The following is a 25,433-nucleotide window of genomic DNA, read 5'->3' as shown; positions in this document are numbered from 1 at the left end:
CAAATCGACACTTCTTAGTATTGAGCTGGAGACCGGCCTTGGCTAGACACGTGAGAACGTCGTCTAAACGTTCTAGGTGCTGGGAGAAGCTGGACGAAAAGATGACAATGTCGTCCAGGTAACATAGGCAGGTTTTCCATTTGAGGCCGCGTAGTACGGTGTCGATCATTCGTTCAAATGTGGCAGGCGCATTACACAGACCAAAAGGCATTACGTTGAATTCGAAAAGGCCATCAGGTGTTGCAAGCGCCGTCTTCTCTTTGTCGGGCTCATGCATCGGGATCTGCCAGTATCCAGAACGCAATTCGAGGCTCGAAAAGTATTCGGCACCTTGTGAGGTATCCAAAGCATCGTGAATACGGGGCATAGGATATACGTCCTTACGGGTAATTTTGTTTAGTGCCCTATAATCGACGCAAAAGCGTACCGAACCGTCCTTTTTTTTAACTAGGACAACTGGAGACGACCAAGGGCTTGCTGAAGGCCTTATAACGTTCCGTTCGAGCATGTCGTTGACTTGGTCTTCTATAACTTTCCCTTCAGCAGACGATACACGGTAAGGGCGTCAACGAATGACGCGGCATCCATCGGTTTCGATGTGATGAGCGGCCACGGTTGTTTTACCCAAGCCATCCGAACACACGTCAAAGCAAGGTTGGTGTTTCCTTAAGATGCTCAGCAAGGCATCAGTCTGAGTTGGGCTCAGATCTGAACTCACAGTGGCCCTGAGAGCACTGGGTGAACCGTCCGTGGGCGTACACTCGTCGAAGGAGGAAGCAGGCGAAGCAGTGACGACACATACTGGTGCTGCGTCGATAAGCATGGCAACAGTGGACCCCTCCGGCAGCAGAAGTGGCTCTGACGTCGTGTTGTAGGCGGTCAGGCTGGCGCAGCCACCTGAGAAACGCACTAGACAAGAAGCGATGATGATTCCCCGAAAAATGCAGCGCTGAGAAGGGGAAACCACTGCGTCGCCGTCGATATTGTCGCTAGATCTAATGGTGAGAATGCGGGCTTGGCCGGGTGGAAGAACAAAATCTGCCGCTGGGACAAGGTGGGGCGGCGAGGAATCGGCAGCGTCACGGAGCTCGGTGTCCGTAATATGTATTTGGGGTTGTCCGCACGAAATGACAGCAGATGCAGCTGACAAGAAATCCCAGCCCAAGATGATCGGATGAGCGCACGACGGAAGCACAGTAAACTGTATATGATGGCGAGTTCCGTCGATGAGGACACGAGGAGTACACTGTTCGGTAGGGTAAATCGGACTGTCATTGGCGCCACATAAGACCGGACCAACATACGGAGTTTGCACTTTTCGTAGGCGGTAGGATAATGCGTGATGAATAACAGAAATGGCGGCGCCAGTGTCAATAAGAGCGTCGACGCAAACACCTTCCACACAAACAGCGAGTAAATTAGTCGGGCGAGCAGGAGGAATTGGGACATTTCGCAAACAAGCAGTTTCTCCTCCAAAAACTGCAGCGTCTAGTTTTCCGCATGGTTGTCGAAAGAAGTGGAGGCAGGGCGCAGGGGCGATGAAGTACGGCGGAACGGAGACGGGGAACGACGACTGGGTGAGCGAGAAGACCGGGACATGTCTTGGGACAACGGAGGTGAGGGCGAGCTACGTGACGAGGATATATAGGGTCCTGGAACGTAGGCGTCCGATCTGGGCACATAGTCTCTCTCATAGGCGGAATAGCCACGTCGTTCATCATGCTGGCGCCGGCGGCAGAAACGAGAGATATGACCACGTATGCCACAGTAGAAACATACTGGGTGGGAAGGGCGCCAGGTAGAGTCGTATGGTTGCAGAGCGGCCTTCGCTGCCATCGAGGCCAGGTGGTCGCAGACAACGGTGGCAGGTGCAGATGGAACAGGGACCGCAGGCCGCGAAGCAATCTCGGCGTAAGTAGGTGCACAAACAGGCGCAGGGGACCGGGCAAGTGTTACACTTGGCATGGATGCCAGTTCTTCTTTGATGATCTCGCGCAAATTGGGCGGAGGAGCGCGCAGAGACGCAATGGTGGTGTTGGCTGTGCCATGGCCGTGAAGCTCCTCTCGCACACTGATGCGGATGAGCACTCGCAACTCGTCGTTGTCGGTAAGGTGAGCGTCGCAGGAGGCGCGTGGAAGACGAAAGGCGCAGATCGTGGCAAGGCGTTGGCATGTCATGATGATGTCGTTAACCGAAGTGGGGCTCTGGACTACAAGAGCGTTAAAGGCAACGGAGTTGATGCCCTTCAGGATATGGCGGATACGTTCCCCTTCGGGCATGTCACTCTGAGCGCGACGGCAGAGGGTCAGAACGTCTTCAATGTAAGAGGTATAGGACTCTTCGGCCCCCTCGATGCGGGTAGCGAGCTTCTGTTTCGCTACTTCGGAGCACCCAGCAGATGTGTCAAATATCTGTCGCAGCTGCGCAGTAAATGCTGGCCAATCAGGGAAGTCACGCTCATGGTTGAAAAATCAAGTTTGGGCGACCTGCCTCAGGTAGAAGGCAATGTTGCGGAGCTTGTTTGACTCGTCCCAATGGTTGCAAGCGCTCACCCTGTCGTACTGGTCAAGCCAGTCTTCCACGTCCTCGCCGGGAAGGCCAGAAAAGACCTTAGGGTCGCGTTGCGGTGCGGTGACGGACCAAAAAGGCCCAGCTGGCGGAGCTGAGGTGGTAGAAGCGGTGGATGCGGTGGTTTGTGCATTACTGGTGTTGGCGTGCACAATCGCCGACCAGAGCGGAGCTCCAGAGGTGACCGGTAGAGCAAGAGGACGGGTATATCAACGCACGCTCCACCACTTGTGAGACGACGCCCGGGACAAAGGCAGAGCTCTTCTATTGACACACAGCGCGAGACAGCCCACGAACACCAACCCGACAAAATGATGATGATTATGAGGATGGGTATATACACATGAAGACGATGATGAACTTCACAGTTAGCGCTCACAATATATATATATATATATATATATATATATATATATATAACATCGTGTGAAGTGACAATAATAGTCTACTCACGACTCTTCAGGAAACGTGCTCCGTACCCTCGGTCTGCCTTGCCTTTGATCGCTAATGCTGTATCCTCTTATTGTAATATTTAGACGGATGATAAGTTGAAATGCAGCCAGTCTCCATCCAAAGTATTCCGCGGCAATTATAGGTGCGTACCTATACATTTCGCTCGCGCTTTAGCAAAAATAAAATCATGCACTTCTGCTGTATTCCCTCAGTTTGTAAGAACTCTCCTAGCGAACTTAGTAGGTGAGGAAGTGTACGTCAACTGCGGGAGTCACAGCAAAACCAGTGAACCCACTACTAAGATCCTACATTCTCAAAACTCGCGTACTCTTGAGATGAAATAGAAATTGTGAAATATGTCTGAGTGTTATAATTCTCTCGGACAAAAATAAATAATAATTTCGTTTTACAAATTGATAAAATTGGTCATTCTTTGTCCCACTAAACAAGTAGCATATCACTGGAACTGTTTCTCTTCTTATTATTATTGTTAGTACTGTTCACTTTAAATGCGTCTCTGTACAGCTCAGTTCGGTCAATACAGCAAAATGCGCTTTCCCACGAACCAAGAATGACGGTGCAAAGTGGCTCACCGCTTTCTCAGCTGATAAGGAACTCGAGGATGCTTGAGTAGAGGTCTCGGCTGGCGCAGAGCGCGCAATTCCACCTGTGCTGAATCGGTGACCCTCGGTGACGTTGGGCCAGAGGTGGTAGTAGCAACCTTGGCAAGCACTCAGCTCTGGCGTCTTCGGATTCTGCATCGAAATAACCCTTCAATTGGGCATTAAGTGGGCACTAAGTGGGCATTAAGGTTAAGGGTATACAGTTGAAATCAGCACGCAAAAAATGTTATACATATCAATACAAATATCGCGAAGCTCGAACGGCAATTCGCAAGTAAATGAACGCAAGCTAGCCAGAGCGATGGCGCCCGCGTGAAAGAATGAAGAAAAGCAACAGAAGCCAACCTGGCTAGCTCACAACGGCCCTGCGGAAAAAAGGACTCGTGGAGGGAAGGACGAACAACAATCAAGAAGTAGAAAATTGAATAGTACTCAGCCCAAACGAGGAACGTTGCAGTGAAAGGAACACTGGCAGATTGGAGAGCCTTTTTTCTTGTGCGGGCACGGAAAACCCGATGCGACCGGGCGCGTGGTCCTCGTGCAAAGATAGCGGCTCAGAATTTCCTCTTAAGATGGGACACACCCACTGGCGTGGCTAAGCTAAGCACCAAATGGTATTAAGAACAAGAAAAAGAAACATAAAAGTTAAACAAAACATCATAAATGTAATTATAAAACAGGATTACCCAGTCAGCTTTGAAAAAGTAAAAGAACAAGCAAAAGATAAATATAAAAAACACCGCATATCCACGGGGTGAACGATGATGAGTGGGCGAAGCTCCGGAGGGAATCATCGGTAAACCGTGAATCTTCCGTGTAATTCGCCCAGTCTCGCCGCACTAAATCGAACGATTGACTTCCACCAATGACACGCGCCATATGTGACGTCATTCCTATTTTATAACAGCGCCCTTCATTATAATTGCACCATCTCCCGCTTAAGGGGACGCTAGCACAAACGCGTTAGAAACGTGCAGTACTCTCTAGTAAGGGGGAGAGGCCACAGCGTCGTACGCAGCCGTTTACACATGCCCACAAGTCGGAATGTGCACCGCGTTTGCCGACGCCATCACATGACTGCTGAGAGAGTATAACCCCCGTATTCATAGGCGCTCCTCGACTTGAACTTGACTTGCCACCGCCTTCAACGCGCTTCGAACGCGCTGCCCAAGGCGGTGGCAAGTCAAGTTCAAGTCGAGGAGCGTTTATGAATACGGGGGTAAGGTGGAGAGGCTACAGCGTCTTACATCAGCTTCTTACACGGGCCGTGACGCGCTAGCACAAACGCGTTAGAAACGCGCAGTCTTTCGTTAATGTTGGGTATTTATTGTCATCGTGGTGCGTGTGTCCATATGCGCTTCGTGGCGTAGTGGCTAGCGCCGCGCGTTCGGACGCGAGGGGTCTCTGGTTCGATTCCGCGCTACGGACACAACTTTCCGAATTTTTTTTAGGGGCGAAGCTCCTTAGAGTGTGGGTCTGTCCCTCCTCTGTAGTATGTAGTAGTAGTAGGTAGCCACGTCTACTTTTATGGAAAAAAAGGGCAGGGAGGCGACGTTTAGCTGCGGCACCAAGTGCCTATTTATATCAGAGGCTCCGGCAACAGTCATCAACGCCGCACGCATTTTGAGCGAACGCGGGAAAAACGCCGGCGGCGTCGACAACAGTTCCGCGTGTTGCCGGTGCTGCTGCATGTCCAAGTTTGTACAGCTGATAAAGCTAATATCATTACTCCGTATAGCTCTCTACAATTTTGCTATCGCAATAGATGCTTCGCCTTTCAGGTGAAACTGCGACAACGTTTTTTTTTCATAAAAGTAGACGTGGCCACCTACTACGACTACTACTACTACTACTACTACTACTACTACTACTACTACTACTACTACTACTACTACTACTACTACTACTACTACAGAGGAGGGACAGACCCACACCCTAAGGAGATTCGCCCCTAAAGGTCGGAAGGCGATTCAACGTCTACTCGAAGACGTTGAAGATAACGTCTTCCTGGGTGAAATGAGAGTGAGAAAGGTGTGTATGCAGCGTATAGTATGCTGCGAGGCACTCGCGGAATGACAACGTGCCATCGACATCCGCTAGTGTTTGAAATGACTTCCAACTTTTTGTAATCAGTTATCACGCCGCCCACTACAACGTCGGATTTTCGCGTAATGGGGCATACAATGTTTTCAAATTAAAAAAGAAACAAAAATCGGTCCCAACACGGAGCAACTCCGCTTCAAAACAGCTATTCGACGTAGTGACTTAACAACATGGAGTTCGAGGCTGTATATTCATAGAAGTATTTACGTGTTCATTATACCGTTAATCTTACCTAGTCAACCTATTGCCGCTAAACTCACCTGATGTATCGACATTAGTAGCAATGCGGATCGAACGTAGGGTTATTTGCTCTGCTAGATTTATAATATGCCACCATCCTCTCTCAAGTTACTACTATTGAAAACGCTAATAGGAGGAAAATTTTTGTATGTATCCAACGTGTGAAATTCTATTATATTTATTACCTCACTAGAACGCAAAATTACTCCACTCGTTTTATATGTTCAACTTATGATAGAATAGCTACTCTAACCTCAAATAAAACTAAACTTGAATTTGTAACCCCTGAACTAATACAGTAGAACGCGAATGTATCAAATCTGAAGGGTATCACAAAAATTCGATATATAGGTAATTCGATATATAAAATATTAGGCCCTTGCAAACGGTGGCTTACCGATTGGTGCGTCCAAGAGCCGCTAACTTACTGCACGCAACTCGGGTGAAAAAAAGCAAGCACAGTTTATTTACCCGCAAAAAATATTGCTGGATCACTTTCAACTTCATTGCAAAGTCCATGCTGGCTGTTTTCTTTACACTTGCAGCTGTCATCGCTTGCGGAAAATGAACTCACGAATAGGCACTCAACCCACACGACGATGCCTCTAAAATCGGATAGAAGAAATGTTGACGTTCGAGGTAGCATGCGGGCTAGACGAACAGCTACACGGGGCTCAACTGACTGCACATTCTCTTCTCCCAGGTGCCAGAACACCTCAAAGTGCACAAATAATTGCACTATGAGGTCTTCTTCGTGGCGCCGCGTCCGATATATCGAATGTGCTGGTGAACGGGCGTTCGATATACGCGTGCACCAGCGATAGGATTTTCAAAGGAATTTTACAGCTGTTCGATATACAGAATAATTCGTTATAAGTTGGTTTGATACATCCGGGTTCGACTGTATCCCCGTCACAACATATATAGCATCGTAATGATAAGCTGTACAAAATACGTATCAGATTTAGCCACATTAACTTGTTTAAGCTCTTTCTGGCCTCGCACCGCCCTTGAATGGAATCGCCGCCCCAAAGAAATCCTATAGAATACTAATAAACGAAAGTTAATTATTTGTTAATTACTTATGTTTATAATTATTTGAAATGTTAAGTAATGTGGTATAATTGTAAAGCTGCCTTCCTGGTGGGCACTGAAGTTTTTTTTCCACTTACCACCAGCTAAAACTATATGAATAGAAAGTTACATTTTATTATTGCGTTATCTGTTTAGCCTGCTAAACCCACTCCCTTCCGTAGTGCCTTCGAGTGCTCACGGCGCAAATAAATAAATTATTAAACTGCGACAAATATTTCTTGCATGAGGGTCGATCACCTCCTGCAATGTTTCATCATCATCATCACCATTATCAGCCTATTTTTATGCCCTTGGCAGGACGAAGGCCTCTCCCAGCTATCTCCAAAGATCCCTGTCCGGCGACCTATAAAATATGCGCGTTATTTAAAGCTACATAGTTTAACACTGCATAGCTAAACTCAGTTTTTCCTTCTGAAATAACAACAGTTGTCGCTCTTAGCCTCTTATTTTTTCTGTGCACGAACGTCTCTCGTCTTCTTTGCTCAAATGACAAGCTAATCAACGAGCTCTTGAAACTTATGTCACTATGTTAAATAAGTTGATAGGAATTTTGGACTCATTCACTAAAAAAAGTGCATTGTTTTATAAGTGCAGTGGATGAATTTGCTGCGAAAATTCAAAGCCGTGCAATACATTCGAGCTTTTCATTACATGTCCATAGTCAGGAAGTTTATGCAAACAAATGATTGTGTATAATTAAATTCTCAAATGCCTACGGCATTTCCCGTACATGTGGAGAAGCCAGTTTAAGTTTTAAATGATTCACGATTCGACTTAGTGATGTTTAGGCCATATATTTGATAGAGAGAATTGTGCATGACGAATAGGAGCACATGTTAAAGGACAAAATTCTTATCAAATTTTGCTAAATAAACTGTGTATATCATCTCAAGAGTATATTTCTGCTCTGGAACAGATAGGAAATTGAAATGATTCACATGCATCAAAGTTTGCATTGCGAGTATTATGAAGTACAGTTTCATTACAGTTTCTTGCAATTTATGATATATGAGAGTTGATGTGATGACTTCAATTTTCTGTTTTACGTTTAGGTACTGACACTGCAGAAACTATATTTTTGTCATAATACGGAGAACAGACAGCAGAGTGCGGCTCATAAATACATCGGGATAATGAGGTGTAACTTGTGGATACATTTCTCGCTAAGGGTAGTATAGGAGCCCCTTTCTCACAAATATGTGTCTTGGATCAGAGCGCGTGTGCTGAAAGTGGACTGATTGTCCGCGCTTTCCGTGCAGCTACAGAAGTGACCGTAAAAGCCTTTCGCTGGTTAAAAGTTTAAGCCTTTCTATGCCAAGCGCCTCAGATTTACCCAAAGAACGCGCTTGTCCGGAACCAGAAAGGTGATGTATGTCATCACTCTTGGAGTTTCATTATTCCACTTTGGTAGAACATTTCCTCCTGCACTTCCAAAAAAGTATTTTACGATGTCCATGACGGCTTCATCAGAAGGAAAACGACTTCCACCAAGGTGCTTTTTCATCTGTGGGAACAGGTGGTAGTCCGAGGGAGCGAAATCAGGTGAATAGGGCGGGTGCTAAAGCAGTTGGAAACCACAGGAGTGAATTGCAGCCATCGCAACAGCCGATGTGTGAACTGGCACATTGTCCTGGTGAAACAGCACCCCTTTCCGGAGAATCCCTCGACCTTTTTTCTTATTTGCCGACCTCAGACGAAGAATTTGAGCTGCATAGTATTCCCCGTTGATGGTTTGACCTGTCTAGGGGAATTCCAGGAGAATGATAACCTTGCGAGCCCGGAATGATCATGCCATAACCTTGCCACCTTTGCCTCTGTGGGGCGGGTGGAGGTTGGGTGTTTCCATTGTTTCGAGGCTTCTTCTTTTGACTCAGGACAAAAGTGATGCACCCAAGTTTCATCCATTGTAAAGAATTTTTGCAGAAAAAGACTATTATCAGCTTCAAACAGTTGCAGGTTTTATGCAGAGTGAAGAAGTTCTCTCAGACGTTTGTTCTCTAATGTCAAAAGTTTGGGCAAATATCGTGCAGAAACTTTGTGCATGTTAAGGAGATGTGTTAGGTTACGGCCAAACCTCTCCACTGATATGCCCACACATTCCGCAATGTGCCGCTGTGTGATACGTCAATCAGTCATTACAATGTCTTACATTATTTGGACATTTTCATCTGTGCATACTGTTGAGGGACGACCACTGCGCGCAGAGTCTTCAATTGATGTCTGGCCTCCTTGGAATCGGCAATCCACTTTTCATCATAGCATAAGAAGGAGCATTGTCCCTTAATGTCCACAGCATGTCCTTGTGCCTTTCTTGTGGTGTCAGCCCTTTTTTTAGAACGTATTTATAGACTGCTCGCTTTGCGAATTTCTGCCTTTTCATATTTCAGCTTCACACTTTGCTGTACTGCCGCTGTACTGCCGCTGTACTCGAAACCAATCAAATCAAAATAAATCCAGATTGCTCAGGAGACCACTCAAATAACTCAATAACATACTGCATTGCAAAATATTTCACGGGTGGGCTGCGAACTTTTCAGGCACCCCTCGTGTGCAAACAAATAAAGGATAATAACAATGCTTATGAAATTTTACTCAAATCTCAGGACTACTTCAAAACTTCACCTGTTCGTCTTGTGTATACGTCCGTATGCTTTCTAGGAAATTGAAAGGGTTAAATTCAGGGGTGAAATTGACATGCCCTGTGGCACCATGGCAGAAAAGGGAAGGTGTGGCTTAGTGGGACCATGTGAAAGGTTCAACTGCCATTGTGCTACACACGCACAAGGAACAACGCTTTTGTATTTTTAGTTACAAGCAGTAGTCAAAGTAATAAATGGTGTCAGTGGACGCTGGCGTGATCATGACAAACCCACCGCGTACCGATATGGGTCATAAACGATTCTAATAAGGAAACATTTCTGCAAACCCTCACCGTCCTTTCTCATGTTTCTGCAATTGCTCAAACACGTTAAATTTAGGGTAGGAGAATATTCTCTTCTTGTTGCACTACTGAGCACGAGATCGCCGCATCCAATCCCGGCCACGCCGGCCGCATTTAGATGGAGGCGAAATGCAAAAACGCCGATGTTCTTGCGATGTAGTGCATGTTAAAGAACCCCAGGTGGTCAAAATTTTACCGGAGCCCTCCACTACGACGTGCCTTATAGTCAGAACAGGTTTTGTACGAAAATCCCCCGAAAGAAGAAGAAGACGGAGAATATTCTTACAAAATTACTGAAGAATTGCAGCAGTAACTATATCATGGTGCTGCGACCTGATTCAGCAATAGAGTTAGTCAAGAACAGACCAGCAGAATGCTATAGCAACTTTGGTGATTGTAGCCGAAAACAATGTCTTGCACAACTTTGTGGGAATAACTCAAAAAGGGTGTGGTCTGTGATAGGAATCGTTCTCTATTTTTGCTCGACAGGCTACATTAACACGTCCCGGTGTCTTTTCGTATAATTTCCAAAACTTCTCTGCGTACGTCGTGGTAAAAGGATATGAAGACCTTTAGTATTTCTGAAATTTCGTGAAGGTATATGGGAATTGTTCAAGTGATAAGACACGTGCGCTGCATATTGAGTGTAGATTGTTTCTGTTTCAAGGTACCGGCTTGTACTAAGCAAACAAGTTTGTGCAATACTTCGGACAGCCTTCATTTGCACCGAAGACCCGGTACGCAAAAGTCCTGCTTTCATATAATGCAAATATACTACGTAAAATAGCTTCAACGGTATTCCTTTGTAAGAATACTACGTTTGGGGCTGCAGCCAACTGTTCTATTTCTGTGTCTTTTAATTGCACACGCTGGACACAGACAGACAGACAGACAGACAGACAGACAGACAGAGAGACAGACAGACAGACAGACAGACAGACAGACAGACAGACAGACAGACAGACAGACAGACAGACAGACAGACAGACAGACAGACAGACAGACAGACAGACAGACAGACAGACAGACAGACAGACAGACAGACAGACAGACAGACAGACAGACAGACAAAGAACTTTAATGAAGGTCCTGAGAAGCTCCGTTGCCCCGTCTCAGGGAGGCGACGAAGCCGCGGGCCGCACCCACGTTGGGACGGGGAGACCGAGTCCAGCACCGCATCGTGGGCTCTCTGGACAGCTCAAAATTGGCGTGACTGGTCGGAGCTCCGAAAAGCAGAGCTCCACTCCTCTGCAGCGCATCGATGCGGGCCCCTCTGTAACGAGGGGCATCCCCAGAGCATGTGGTCTTAAGTACTACGTATTCCGCAGCTAGGGTAGTTTGGACTAAAGTAGTCTGGATTGATGTAGTGAAATAAATTCAGGTTGGGATATGATCCCGTATGAAGCATGCATAGTGTGACAGCTAGAAGTCTGGTTAGTGTGCCGTGTGGGGGAGGGTATAGTCTCCTACCAAGGTAGTAGTGCTTGGTAACCTCGTTAAATGTGGAGAGAGTGCCAAGGAACTCGACGAGCCTAGAATCGATGGAACCTCGACGCGCAGTGGCATCAGCACGGAGGGTTAGTTCGCGAGCTTAGACGTATGCGATGTCATTGAGGTTGGGGAGGGAGTCGAGTTGGGGTTCGAGATGTGCCGGGAACCATGTGATTGTATGTGGCTGGATGACTTTGCCTTTGAGAATTCGATGAGCTTCCTCGGCGATGGTACCAGAGGCAAATGCCCAAACCGCCGCCCTTGTGTCAGTAAATATTTCAGCTCTGTCATCGTCGAGAAGTGCCAAAGCGATCGCAGCCTGCTGTGCCCTAGCCGGCATGCTGTCTCTGATGGAGGCCGCACAAGTGACGTGTCCGTCGTGATTAACTACCGTTGCGACGAAATCCGATGTGTGCACTGGGCCGCGTCAAAGAAAGTGACCGTGTGAGGCCAGGCTTTTATTCTCCGGAGCAATGCCACAGCCCTAACTTTTCGCCTGATTTCATTGTGTTGTGGATGCACGTTTTTGGGAAAAGGAGAAACCATAATGTTGTCCCGTAGGTAATCTGACATTTCACATGTACGTTCCATCGCTACCATGGAGCCGAATCCTAAGACCACGAGAATCTGCCTCCCCGCAGGGGTGCTAGAGAGTCGTGATACTTGAACCGTTTCCTGAGCTTCGATGATTTCGTTGAGAGTATTATGTACACCTAGTTGAAGAAGGCGGCCTGTGTTGGCGTTTATTGGTACTCCTATCACTCTTTTGATGCTTTTACGGGTGAGCGTGTCAAGCTTGTGCCTTTCAAAAGCATACCACTTGCGCATTGCAGCCACGTAAATTATGTGACTCATTAAGAATGTGTGGAATAGCCGTAGGAGATTGTCCTCCTTTAGACCGCTTCTCTTGTTGGAGATTCTATTCATTAATTCAATCATACACTCGGTTCATAGTGAAATCTTTTTGCGCACACAATTGACACGGACACAGTGAAGGGGAGACACACTCGGTCTTGGTCGTAATTTTTCTGAGCGTCGTGATGTTACCTCCGGTAGACTCGATGAACATTCCCAGCACCTTTAGGGTGTCGACCCTAGGAATGCTTGCCCCGCTTTTGGTGTGTAGTTCTATGGCGACTTCGGCCAGGGGCTTCCAACCCCTGGGTTTATCACCTTTGCTGACCGGTCTGTGGAGAAGTAGCTCAGACTTGTTTGTCGAGCATCGTAGGCCTGTGCCATCGAGGAAGGTTTCAGTACGTTCGACTGCTTCTTGTAGGCTCGATTCCACTTCCCTTTCGCTGCCGCCGGTGCAACGGATGGTGATGTCATCGGCGTATATTGTGTGGAGAACTCTTTGGATCCCCGACAGTGATACCGACGGTTGCCTGAAGGCTAGGTTGAACAACAAGGGCGATAGCACTGTCCCCTGAGGCGTGCCTTTGGGTCCGAGTGAATACCCTTCTGATTTGTGGTCTCTAAGCTTTACGTGGCTTTGCGGTTCTCCAGGAATGATCTTACGTAACCGTGAAAGGCTTGTCCTAAGTTAAGATCCGAGATGGATTCCAGAATACGTCGGTGTGATATGTTGTCGAAGGCCTTCTCTAGGTCAAGCCTGAGAATGACCCGCAGGTCTCTCGTATCTTGGTCTATGATTTCAGTCTCGAATAGTTTCATTGCATCTTGTGTCGAGAGGCCTGGTCTGAAGCCCACCATGTTATAGGGCAGGAGACCGCTCTGTTCGACGTGCTTAGTAACGCGATTGTGAATTACGTGTTCCGCTACCTTTCCTACACAGGATGTAAGGGAAATCGGTCTGAGGTTGGGCAGGTTTGGAGCTTTGCCGGGCTTCGGAAACGCTGGACACAATTTATTTTTGTGGTACGTTTCAAGCTGCACAAGAGTCGCACAAACACGCCTTACCCACGACATAAATGAAGAGGCAAAATATTTCTTAGTAATGTCTTCATAAATATTCGCCTTAAGAAAGAAATGAACTTTAAAAACACGTCATCTGGAGTTATTGTGTAAAATACATTACACCTAAAGTTCAAGAGAAGTTCGGAAGCATGTTCGCATGTTCACGAAACCAGCCAGCTATCTTTTAGGAAGACCTTGGTACAGTAGAAAGAAACGAAAGAAGTTATTGAAGCTGATAAGTACCCGGGAATACGTAAATTGATGCAATAGGTCCATCGCAAATTGCTTTTTACTGGCCAAAACAGCCTCCAAAATTTGGCCTTTTCCATAGACTCCCATACTTCAAACTTCGCTCGCAATTTGGAACGGGTTTTTTGCCGTAACAAATGATACCGCTGAGATGAGACGTCGGGCTAAGCGCCAAGAGCCTATTTCTACGGGAATATTTTGAAAGATGGCTTCTATGATTAGTTATTTGGGAAAAACTACGGTCTACCATAGAAAGCGAGAATTTTTTCAGAGGCGGCCGCTAGAGGCGCTGTTCGGCGATGTCCCACCTGATCTCTTAAAATCATAGGCAGCGGTACAAGGTAAATTTTTGAAAAAGAAAAATAATGATAGGTATACAAACATGCTAGATAAAGAACATGTATAGTATACCTGATTAAATCAAGCAGGCTAGGTGACTATTTGTCGCCGCCCCGTTTCAAAGGGGATGCCAATAAATCATCATCATCATCATCATCACCAAATTGCTGGTAATCATCTGCTCACGGTCCTACCATCTCTGTCATCTCTGTCTCGTGCGAGATTTACCATCAGCACAGAGCTCATCGCTAACCTCATCGAACTTTCACTCTTGAACTCTGATTGAACTGTCGTGTGCTGTCCTGGACACATTACACACCACAGAACCGGGATATTACAGATGAAAGGTCTTGCACGCAGCACAGTGTGGTGACCGGGCATCGACAGTCACATCGAACGCATGGTAGCTGCCTGCCAAGTATGCCAACAAACTCGGCAAGCCCCCAGTAAAGCACCGGTGCGCCCATAGGAGTTCACCAAGAAGCCTTCGTCGCGTTTACACATCAACTTTGTGGGTCCTGCTGGTTATCGATTCGCATTCTAATTGGCTGGAACTTTCCTGGGTGGAATCAATGACCACTGAAAGAGCTCAAGTCCGGGAATCTGGGACATCAACAACTGCGACGAAGCCGAGCCGGGGCGATGCAATCGGCGTAACTCTATAGCCGCGTTTACATGAATGCGACAACTGGCGCATCGCATCGCATCACATCAACTTGCTAGCGCATCGCATCCATGTAAACAGGGCTAATGAGCTAGGAAAGCGCGTCACTATAATGCGCCAGGCAGGGGTGGATTGAAATGCGTAAGTCGACTTTCGCAGTGCATGTAAACGCGATCGCATCGCATTAGGAACTATAGGGAACGCAATTTGCTGTGGATCTGCTGGGCGCTCGCTGAGCTGCATCGTGGTGTGACGCAGGAAGCGTCTGCAACCGCTGCTTTGCGTTCGATGTGCGTGTGCCACCACCAGCGCACCAGGGGTGATGCGCTACATGTACATGCTGGCGCATCGCATTACTCGTGATGCGCTAGGAAATGTGATGAGGTACCGCGCGCGTTCGGACCGAACGCGCGCGGCGTTGGTAACTGCTGCCGGTGCCTCTGGGGGCGGCTTGGAGGTTTTCTACGAGATCGGAATGGGACACTCGTCGAGCGGCGTCGGAAATCTTACCCACCTTCTCGCTTCGCAACGTTTTAGGGACGAAGCTCCTTAGGGTGTGGGTCGTTCCCTCCTCTGTCGTCGTCGTCGTCGTAGTAGTAGTAGTAGTAGTAGTATGTAGCCACCTCAACTTTATGAATTTCTCAATAGATGGCGTTGTGTGTCCGTACGTGAAAGAGACGCCGCATGTAGTTTTATGAAATGTTCACTAGAAGTCCGTAGCTCTGGTTGGCATGGAGACCGCTATGCATGTATGTATACGCATGTATACATATATATGTATATGTATAGTATAACCGGAAGCCGACTTCCGCTTCAGTTTCCACTTCCGGTTCCGCTTCCGGCTTCCGGAGAACGCTTCCGGCGTTTTTCTCTCTCGTCCGTAGCTAGGTGCGCTGCATTGCACAAGGGCGTTCGTTCCCGACGCGCGCTCTCTTTCTTGTCCGTAGCTAGGGGCGCTGCATTGCACAAGGGCGTTCGTTCCCGACGCGCGCTCTCTTTATCTCTCGTCCGTAGCTGTGGTTTATCCGAATGATCCCCCGGTGCTTCGCCCACTCATCATCATTCACTTCGTGGATATACTGTGATTTTTTTTATATAAATACGTATTTGGTGCCGCAGGTAAACGTCGCCTCCCCTCCCTCCCTACCGTCCCCCCACGGCCTTTCGCGCGACGAAGGAGGAAAGAGACGCTTAATTCTGCAGCTCTTCTGGGAGCACGGCGCAGAACGCGCGTTTGCTCCCCGTGAAAGCGCGCGTCCCTCGCACCGTTTCACTCTCACATACAGCGTCCGGAGCCAACACCCTCTAGCAAAATATGAAGGCCTTAGCCAACACCCTCTAGAAAAATATGAAGGCCTTAGCTCTCTTCGCGTGACGTCACACGATGGGGCGGATTGAAAAAAAAAAGATATGGAACGCTGTTCAAGAGAGGTTGTCTCGCAGGTGCATTGCGCGGAAACATTTTTTTTCTGCAAGAACAAGCATGCATGTATTTAAAAAAGAATAGAACGCCAGAAAACTGTAGCAGCAAAACATTTATTTACGAAGCCCAGTTTCTTTTTGTGCTGGCTTTATATAAGAAGCAATGCATGCAGTTATTTGACCTCGAGAGTTGTGGCTTTGCTTTTTTTGATTTATCGGCAGCGCCGAGAAGTTTGTCGTTCAGCTTCCTACAAAAGTTCTTTAGCAGAATGTTGGTGCTGCACCGCGCAAGATGTGTTTAAGCAATAATTCAACTGTGTGGCCATTCTCACACGTATCGAAGTCGGACTGCTCTTCACTAGCCAGCAATTGTAGCGTCATTTTCGTTACCACCTGGCGTTGTTCAGGCATCATAAGCAGTGCTGGCTCTGTAGCGAGCTGCTCTACTACAACGTAGCTATGAGCAACTAAGTTAAGTGCAAACATTGATGGATAAACTAAACCTCCTCGGTCCAGCTGCTTCACAAGACCATAATGTTCGTTTGTGGCAGAGACTGTGATCTTCTTGTCCACGGTCAACGAGTCCCTGCATTGCTGGCACTTCAACTTTTTAAGGGTCCCGTATACTGCATAACCTGCAACGTAGACGAGGACTGGGACGACGTCCTGCATCTTCGTAAGAGCCTGGCTGGTAACAACAACGGTGCTGCTGGGAAGCAATGCCTCGACTTGCTTTCGGACACATTCCCAGTGCTGGTCAGTGGAAACTGTAGGCAAGGTGCTCTGCAGGCGCAGCTTGTTTTCGACTTCATATATCTGCCTGATGGAGATATTGCGCACCTGCCAGCTGCCTATACTTTCCAAACCGATCTTCAAGGCAGTCTGTCTGAATCTTCTAAAAAGGACATATGACATTCCAAGCTCTTCGAAGCTGTACCTAGCGAGCTCAACAAGCGCATAGGTGGTGTGTTCGAGAGCAGCGTGAGTCTCCTTTGTCAGAGTACCGTTGTCAAAGCCTTTGTTCTTTCACTCATCCAGCCACTTCAGAAACATGTGCAAGAAGTCAATTTTTGGATCGTTATCAATGGAAAGCACTGGTTGTTGGAAGTGATGTCTAAGCCTTTCTCCCTTCCATGGGGTTTTGACGTTTGCAATTTTCCACCACTTGAGTATGATCTCGACGAATGTAGCCGTGGCCTCGAAAGAGAATAGGTTGTACTTTGCTCCAAGAGCACGTAACGCCTCTGGTAAATAGTCATTGAAGATTTGTAAAGCAAGCTTTACGTCCTGCCTTTCAAGACTCGAAAGGTAGAGGGCTTTTCTTGACAGCCCATAGCCATATTTCAACAGCTGGTCACACTCTTTGCTGTGAAGGTCCCTGATTGTTGCAAATGACGCTGTTTGCATTCGCTCTGATTCTGGTGTGTCTCCTTGGGTCTCCGGGAAGTAGAAACAAATTTGGTCATTCTTCTGATTGATCCAGTTATTTCGTATGCATTTTAGAATGTGCACTGGGTCTATAACGAAGAACAGCGGCCTTGAAGGGTCTGATGGATGTTGGTACACAATTCTGTTACACGGAGGTGATTCGAAAAGTGACATCGCTTTTCTGTTCACAGAGTTGTTGTCGCTGACGACGCACATAACCCGGTACCCAATCTTTTCCAGCCCACAAATCACGTCTTTAAGCGTCTTTTGCAGGAACTCCGCCTCTACTCGGTGCACCGGCACGATGTGCGCAACTTCTTTGAATTTACACGTCACGCTGCGCACCATGAAAACGAGCGCACAGTTGGCAGCTTCATTTCTATTAATTGCAGCGCCGGTAATATTGCCTCCTTTGTAGTCAAAGTAAGGTTTTATATGTATTTGATCAACCATAACTGTGACAAAGCGCTGGTCATCTTTCAGGTCAGAAATTCTTGTTGTCATGTAGCTGAGGAATGTTTCACTCTGATGCTCTTGTTGAGGACTCATACCATAAGACGAGCACACTGATCTTATCGTCATAGGATGCGGCAAGGTGATGCTTCCATGGCTACGTATGAACGCGTATACATGGGGCGATATAGTGAAAACAATACAGCAAAACATCATGAAATCAGCAGAGTAGCGCCTGCGCTGTTTTTTCGATAGGTGCAAGGTGACTTGCTCTTTCAGAAATTGAATACAGTTGGCGTCATCTTCTGCTTGGGACGTGCAAAGCTGATCAAGCAGTAAACAAACGGCCTCGCAAATTTCGGCGACTGAGTTGGGCATCAGGTCACAGTCCCACTTCTCGATGCCTTCCAGGAGTTCCACCATACCCCTTTTACTGTTAGCGATTTCGGGAACGCAGAGATTTGCACCGAGCTTTTTTACGGCCGTTTTCATAACGTGTAGTGTCACGCTCAAATCTCCTTTCACACAAACAGAGTATTTCAACCACGGTGCTTCATCGTCGACAATGTGAATGAGAAGAAGCCTTTCATTTCTTTCGATAACATCCCAGAACTTCATCCCTTGGCTCCTTAAGTGGTTGGCAAGTTCGCTCACACTGTTGACTTTATCCTCCTCGCGTGCTCTGATAAATGCCTCGTTGGATTCAGCGATGGCTTTCTGAAGGGCTGCATTCTCTATTCGCGCGCGCTTGGAGTCAGGATCTTCCCTCCTCGCGGTCTTTCTGGACAAGTAGCTCGAATGATTCGGGAACTTCGACGGTACAGCGTCTGGGCGAAGGCGCACATGAGATAGCGGCACTGTCATTACGCGGCCAGTTGCTTGATCTGTATGCGTCGCGTCTCGAATAATGTCCTCGTCCATGAAATGAAGTTCACATACCTAGAAAAAAAAAGTTGTCGCAGTTTCACCCGAAAGGCCAAGCATCAATTGCGATAGCAACTTATTACAGAGCTATACGGAGTAAGGATAGTAGTTTTATCCGCTGTACAAACTTGGACATGCAGCAGCACCGGCAACACACAGCACTGTTGTCGACGCCGTCGGCGTTTTGCCCGCGTTCGCACAAAATGCGTGCGGCGTTGGTGACTGTTGCCGGAGCCTCAGATATCAATAGGCACTTGGTGCCGCAGCTAAACGTCGCCTCCCTTCGCTGCCCCCCCCCCCCCCACGGCCTTTCGTCCGTCAGAAGAAGGCGCGTTTGCTCTACATATATGGTGATTGTAAAGGAGGAAAGAGACGCCTACTTCTGCAGCCCTTAAGGGAGCACGGCACAGAACGCGCGTTTGTTCTCCGCCGTGCGTTCACTCCCCGTGAAAGCGCGCGTCCCTCGCGCCCTTTCACTCGCACATACAGCGTTCGGCGGCGCGCAGCGATCATTTCATCTCCATTGACGTCATACGGAACCTCACGGCGACGGCGACGGCAACGGCGACGCCGACGGCAGAAATCTGCTTTGGAGTGTCCATATAATTGCTATCGCAATAAAAAATACGCTCCAATCAGCAAACCGACGGCTACAGGTCACACAAACATGCGGCTCATGAGCCACTTACACATGTACGTTTATATTCTTTCAATTAACTAACACCTAAATAAAAAAAAAACTTACCCTGGAATGTTCGGTGACCGTGAGGTTTTCCCGTGGCACAGCGCGAATCCAAGCGTCCCTTAGAGCTTGATCTCTCGGGAACTTGAAGACGTGCACCTTCGTGTCCCCCGTGTAGTTTCCGCGGCATCGAGGTACAGAGCATTTGCACGGCCTCGCGGCGGGATTCTTTTCACAGCGAGGAAAACACGTCCGACTGAACAGCGAAGAGATGTACGACTGTACATACGCGCCGGGGAATGAGTTTCTGGAGACGCGCGATCAACGCGCACCAGCGCGATCCGGACGCGCGGATGCGTCGTGTCGCGGCGACGGGCAAAACCGCAAAACGCGCTCGCCGCCTCATGCGTCCGCCCCATCTGCTGACGTAGCGCGAGTGGAAAGGGAAAAGAACTAAGGCCTTCATATTTTTCTAGAGGGTGTTGCCGGAGCGCGGCGACGGTTTCCTCGCCGTTGACGTCATACGGAACCTCACCGCGATGGCGGCGGTAACGACGACGGCAGAAATCCGCTTTGGAGTGTCCATATCATTGCTATCACAATAACAGTACTATCCTTACACCGTATAGCTTCCTACTAATTTGCTATCGAAATTGATGCTTCGCCTTTCGGGTGAAACTGCGAAAATATTTTATGGGGACCCACACGCTCAAAAATACATGAAAATCCTGGTTTATAATTTCATTTCTTTGTATTTTTCATTATAATTATTAGGGGCGGAGTGCTTGAAGCCTGCTTCACCTCCACCGAAAGCCGGCCTGGTATTGCGCTATCTCCGGCATCGGCCCACGCTTATCTTTTTTATTGTGGACGCACACAGAAGAAAAATACAAGGAAATTCTGATTTATTTATTTTGTTTATTTGTATTGTTTATCGTAATGATTAGGGGCGGAGTGCTTGAAGCCTTCTTCACCTCCGCCGCAGGCCGGCCCTGTACTGAACTACCTCCGGGATCGGACCACATGTTTGCCCACGGACACGACAAATGGACTTGAGGGTAGACGTATACAGCTTCGCTGCAAAACTACATGAAGCCATTAAAGCAGCTGTCGAGCTTATATTTTGGCGGTACATACGTAGACAAGTTTGATGAAGATGAACGGTCCGTAAATCTCCACCATGGCGTTGACACAGCAAACGAATACTTCCCAAGACACAACAATACTTCTCAAAAAACCTAAATACTTCCCAAGAAATTAAATAGTGGGACGAGCATGCAGGACTACTCCCCGTTGCGCAAGTTTAAATTGTAAAAAAAGAACGCAAGCAAGAAAAATTGCAAACGACAGCGTATATATTAATGGAGTACACAAAACGCATATTCACGAACACGTTCCGCTCTTGCACGCTGGTACACTGTCAAAACAGTGCACAGATTCCCCACGAGAAACAATACCGAATGCAGATACAAAAACGTTTAAAAGATGCCGGGGAACCAATGGCCGAGGATTATTTTTTTGTGTCAATTCGACAGAAGCTCGGCGTTTTCTTGAGCAATTTCGAAAGTCGTCGTTAGTTAGAAGAGCAAGAAAGCACAAAGAAAATCCACTCACAATCGCTAACTGCTTGCCTTATTTGGCACCTTTTGGTGTCGTACGAAGCTTGGCCATAATTGAGCAACCAACTGTCCCCGTTCTTGACAGTAAAGTTCTTTCTTCGAAGATGGCTTCTGTCGGAGTTCATTCCATCAGGTTTTCTGTGGTTCAATTTCAGTGGCGAGCAGAGTGGTAGCGGAGCGCAGCCTTCGTCCTGGTCCTGCCTCCGACTTTTTACAGCGAAGCTGTGCAGGGTTCACCTTTCGATCGTCGCGTCCGACAGTAGAAAAAAAACTTTCATTGGCCATATACTGTATGTGAGAGTGAAAGCGCGCGAGGGCGACGGACGCGCGCTTTCACCGGGAGCAAAAGCACGGCGGAGAATAGTAGTAGTAGTGGTTTATTAAGGAAAATGACGCCTATTTCTGCTGCCCAATAGGGAACATGGCGCAGCTTCAGGGGAAGGGGAAGTGGGAGATAAAGATGTGAGGAAGGGAAGAGAACGAGAAGCAGCAGTACTCTCATCCGATCATGGAGATGGCCGGTGATGAAGGCGATGGCCTGCGGGGGCGAGCGCTTAGCCATGGGTGGTGATCCCGTTCGACTCCACTAACTCCAAGTGGCTATGCCACTTGGAGTGAGTGGCTCTCCGAAGTGGCTCGGAGGTGGGGAGGCGACGTGAACAGGAGGTCGCTGGTTGTCGTAGCAGTTAGACCCTGTTGCCTGTAGGCAGGTAAAACCCTTGAGCGGTCCTGTGCCAGTGCTGGGCAAGCACAGAGAAGGTGGTCGAGGGTCTAGGGGTCGGTGCAACGTTCGCAGGCCCGTGAGCCGGAGCATCCCTTGGCGTGCAGCCGCGCCGCCGTCCAGATACAGCCCATGCGCAGTCGAAGCAACTTAGCAACGTTGCATGTTCCCTCCTGGTAAGGCCACCCTCTGGAAGTAGCCTCGAACCCTTGCCCTTTCCCACTCTGGCATCCGGGTGAACGGTTGCGAGCAGTTTCTTCAGGCGCTGCCTCGAAAAATCAGAGGAAGCGACTGCTCGTGTGTGCGGCACTTCAGGATGGTGGGCGGTTTTGGCGAGGGTGTCCGCTTCTTCATTACCGGCTATTCCCGCATGGGAAGGTAGCCAGTGAAACGAGATGGTGAGCCCGGCGGCAGCCAATACAGGGAACTTCGAGCTGAGCAAGGCCCCCGTAAGCCGTGATCGGCGGTGGTTGATTAGGCTCTGGAGCGCGAGTTTTGAGTCGCAGAGCACTGCCACCGGTTGCCCAGGAGGGTCCTCAGCCAGGACATCGGCGGCTAGGTGGAGCCCCGCTAATTCTGCCACGGTTGAGCTCGCGGCGAAGGGGATCCGGCTTTGCCTGTTCACCGCGCTAGCCGGGATGGTGCAGGCTGCAGTGGCCGATCCGTTCGCCAGGACTGATCCATCTGTGTAGACCAGCGGACTTCCTTCCAGCTCCTTGTGTAGTTTGCATGCTGCAGCCTGTTGCAGTGCTCAATACCAGGAATTAGGGACATTTCGTACAGTTTCCTTTTTTCGCCACCACGTGGCGTATCGACCTTAAAGAATTCGAAATTCCCGCTATGACGTATGCTATGACGCACAACTAAAGAAAGCGCAATAAAAAGAAACACACCCTGAAGCTGTGGCTTCACCTCGGTGCTTGGAAACGAGCGCGCTCGTGTATCAGCGTTATCTCGAAGACGGCCAGCTACTTGCTCTACTGACAATGAATCGACGGTTTTGCTTCGCCAGAAAGCTCGTCCGCATTCTGGAGAGATGTCTGATCGAGATAACGGCTCCCGCGAAGCTTCCGATGAATATATTGTGAGCATTATATTACCCCTTCATCTTCTTCATCTGTATATACTCATCATCATGGCCAGCGCCATTCGCTTCAGCGCGCGGCCTGCATAATAAACCGTCGAGGTTGAACAGCTATCTCGCAAGTGGTGGAGAGTGCTCTCGATCCCTTGGTCCTCTACGACTTCGAGTTTCCCTGGAGCTTCGTTCCGGTCGCCGCTTGCCCCGCCTTTCCGCCACCATGCCCCAAGAAGATCCACCAGGAGCCCCCAGCGTCACCGTCTCTGCCCCACCAGCCGTTCCTTCATGGACCGTCAGCGCGCGGCAGCGCGATCCCACCATGTTCGCTGGCCTTCCTAGTGAGGACGTTGACGACTGGCTGGACAATTATGACCGAGTGAGTGAGTCTAACCGGTGGGATGATTCTCACAAGCTTCGGAGCGTCGCATTCTACCTCACTGACGTTGCCAGGACTTGGTTTCTTAACCATGAGCGCTCCTTCCCTGACTGGGCGGCTTTCAGACACCAGCTTCGGCAAATTTTCGGCGCCCCCAACGTCCGCTCTGAGGTAGCCAAGAAAAAGCTTGATGCACGCATGCAACTTCCCGGGGAAACATACACCTCTTATATCGAGGACGTCCTCGCCCTTTGTCGCCGGGTTGACGCAGCCATGACTGAATCAGATCGTGTTCGTCATATCCTCAAGGGCATTGCCCACGTCGCGTTCAACGCACTGGCCATCAAGAATCCAAATACCGTTAACGATGTTATCGCCACTTGCCAGCATCTGGACGCCCTGCAGGCCATCCGTTTACAACCTGTCGCCTGTGACACGCCTCCTTCCTCCGATACGGACCTGCGTGTCCTGATTCGGACTCTCATACGCGAGGAGCTCCAAGTGTACGGCCTGCGCAGTCCTCCCGCTCTTCAGCCGCAACCTTCGGTTCCTGGCCTGCGCGACATCATCAAAGAGGAGCTGTCCTCCATGACCTGCACTGTGGGCTGTGTCCCTCCTTCGCCGGCGCCCTCGTATGCTCAGGTTGCGGCTATGCCACCAGCGTTCGTTCAGACAACGCCTCCTGCTCCTGCTACTCCCAACCATCTGGCGACTCTGGCACCTCGTGCACCTGCCACAGCATATTACCCTACCCGCCCTTCGCCCCGCCCCATTTGTTATTACTGCGGTATTCGCGGGCACATATCGCGCTTTTGTCGCAGACGACAACAGGACGAACGCCGTGGTTACGATGTTTACGAGCGAGACCCATTGCTTCTCCCAAGTGCCTACCAGCGCCGGCTTTCCCAACGCTCACTTACTCCGCCTCCAAATCCCGAAGAGCCTCGCAACTACCGTCAAGGGCGCCGCCGCTCGCCTTCCCCTCTCCGACGCTCGACATCACCTCTGCTACCGGCCTCCCGCACTCCTGACTACCGATCGGAAAACTAGATGGTGCAGTTTTTGGAGGGAAAGCTGCATGGCCCGCACAGACTACAATTCCTCCAGTGTGCCCGGCCAATACTTTATTAGTGTGTGTAGAAGGTATACCCGTTCCTGCATTGATTGATACGGGCGCAGCTATTTCTGTTATTCACGCTGACTTGTGCTCTCGTCTACGCAAGGTTACTACACCTTACAATGGAGCTATTCTACATGGCGCAAATAATGTTGTGATTCGGCCATCGGCGCAATGCACAGTTCGAGTTTCGATTGACGGGATTCGCCACCATATTCAGTTCGCAGTGTTGACTTCCTGTGCTCACATGCTTATACTAGGGTGGGACTTTCTCTCTTCCGCGTCCGCTTTTATTTCGTGCCGTCAACGCCTCGTTAACTTGACCGAGACCGACAATTCCGACGACGTGCCCGACCCGCGCCTTCGCTTACGAACTGCTGACGATTGTATGGTGCCTCCTGGCCGCGAACAACTTCTTGTAGTTAACTCTGACATCGCCGATGGTGACGTTTTAGTTGTACCATCAGCTCGTTGCCTATCCAAAGGGATTGCTCTGGCACCTAGCCTTGTTCGCTTCACCAACGGTACGGCCACTTTGGCTGTACTGAACACAACCCCTGAGCCAGTACTTCTTCCTAAAGGCGCTGTTGTCATTTGCGTCTTGGACACTCAGCCTGTCTGTGTACTTACCTCGACTACTGCTGTTTCACGGGCACCTACCGCTATAGAGCCAGCCCCTGCTTCTGTTCTCGCTAGTGCAATCAGCACTGATCTAACGCCACAGCAGACGGAAGAGTTACTGGCGTTGTTATCCAAGCATAAAGACTCCTTCGACGTGCACTCTCCTCTTCTGGGACAGACTTCTGCAACGGCTCATCGCATACACACGGATGGAACTTCCATCGTGCGCCGGCGGCCATATCGTGTTTCTTCCGCCGAACGCCAGATCATCGATAACCAGGTTGCCGACATGCTGAAACGAAGCA

The 25,433-nt window shown here is 48.9% G+C and overlaps 1 protein-coding gene across 1 annotated transcript; it reads right to left on the bottom strand.

Annotated features, from left to right (window-relative positions):
• Positions 1-5,622: 5,622 nt before the first annotated feature.
• LOC119431690 (uncharacterized) lies at positions 5,623-20,775 on the bottom strand. The gene is made up of 4 exons (XM_049657993.1): positions 20,731-20,775; positions 19,657-19,821; positions 17,880-18,926; positions 5,623-5,652 (listed from the first exon to the last, which is right to left on the bottom strand). The coding sequence occupies exons 1-4, from the start codon at positions 20,773-20,775 to the stop codon at positions 5,623-5,625; spliced, it is 1,287 nt and encodes a 428-aa protein (XP_049513950.1).
• Positions 20,776-25,433: the final 4,658 nt, after the last annotated feature.

Source organism: Dermacentor silvarum, chromosome 10 (genome assembly GCF_013339745.2).
Source record: "Dermacentor silvarum isolate Dsil-2018 chromosome 10, BIME_Dsil_1.4, whole genome shotgun sequence".
NCBI lineage: Eukaryota > Metazoa > Arthropoda > Arachnida > Ixodida > Ixodidae > Dermacentor > Dermacentor silvarum.
Note: the sequence above shows the minus strand (reverse complement) of the source record. Positions and strands in the feature narration are given on the sequence as shown.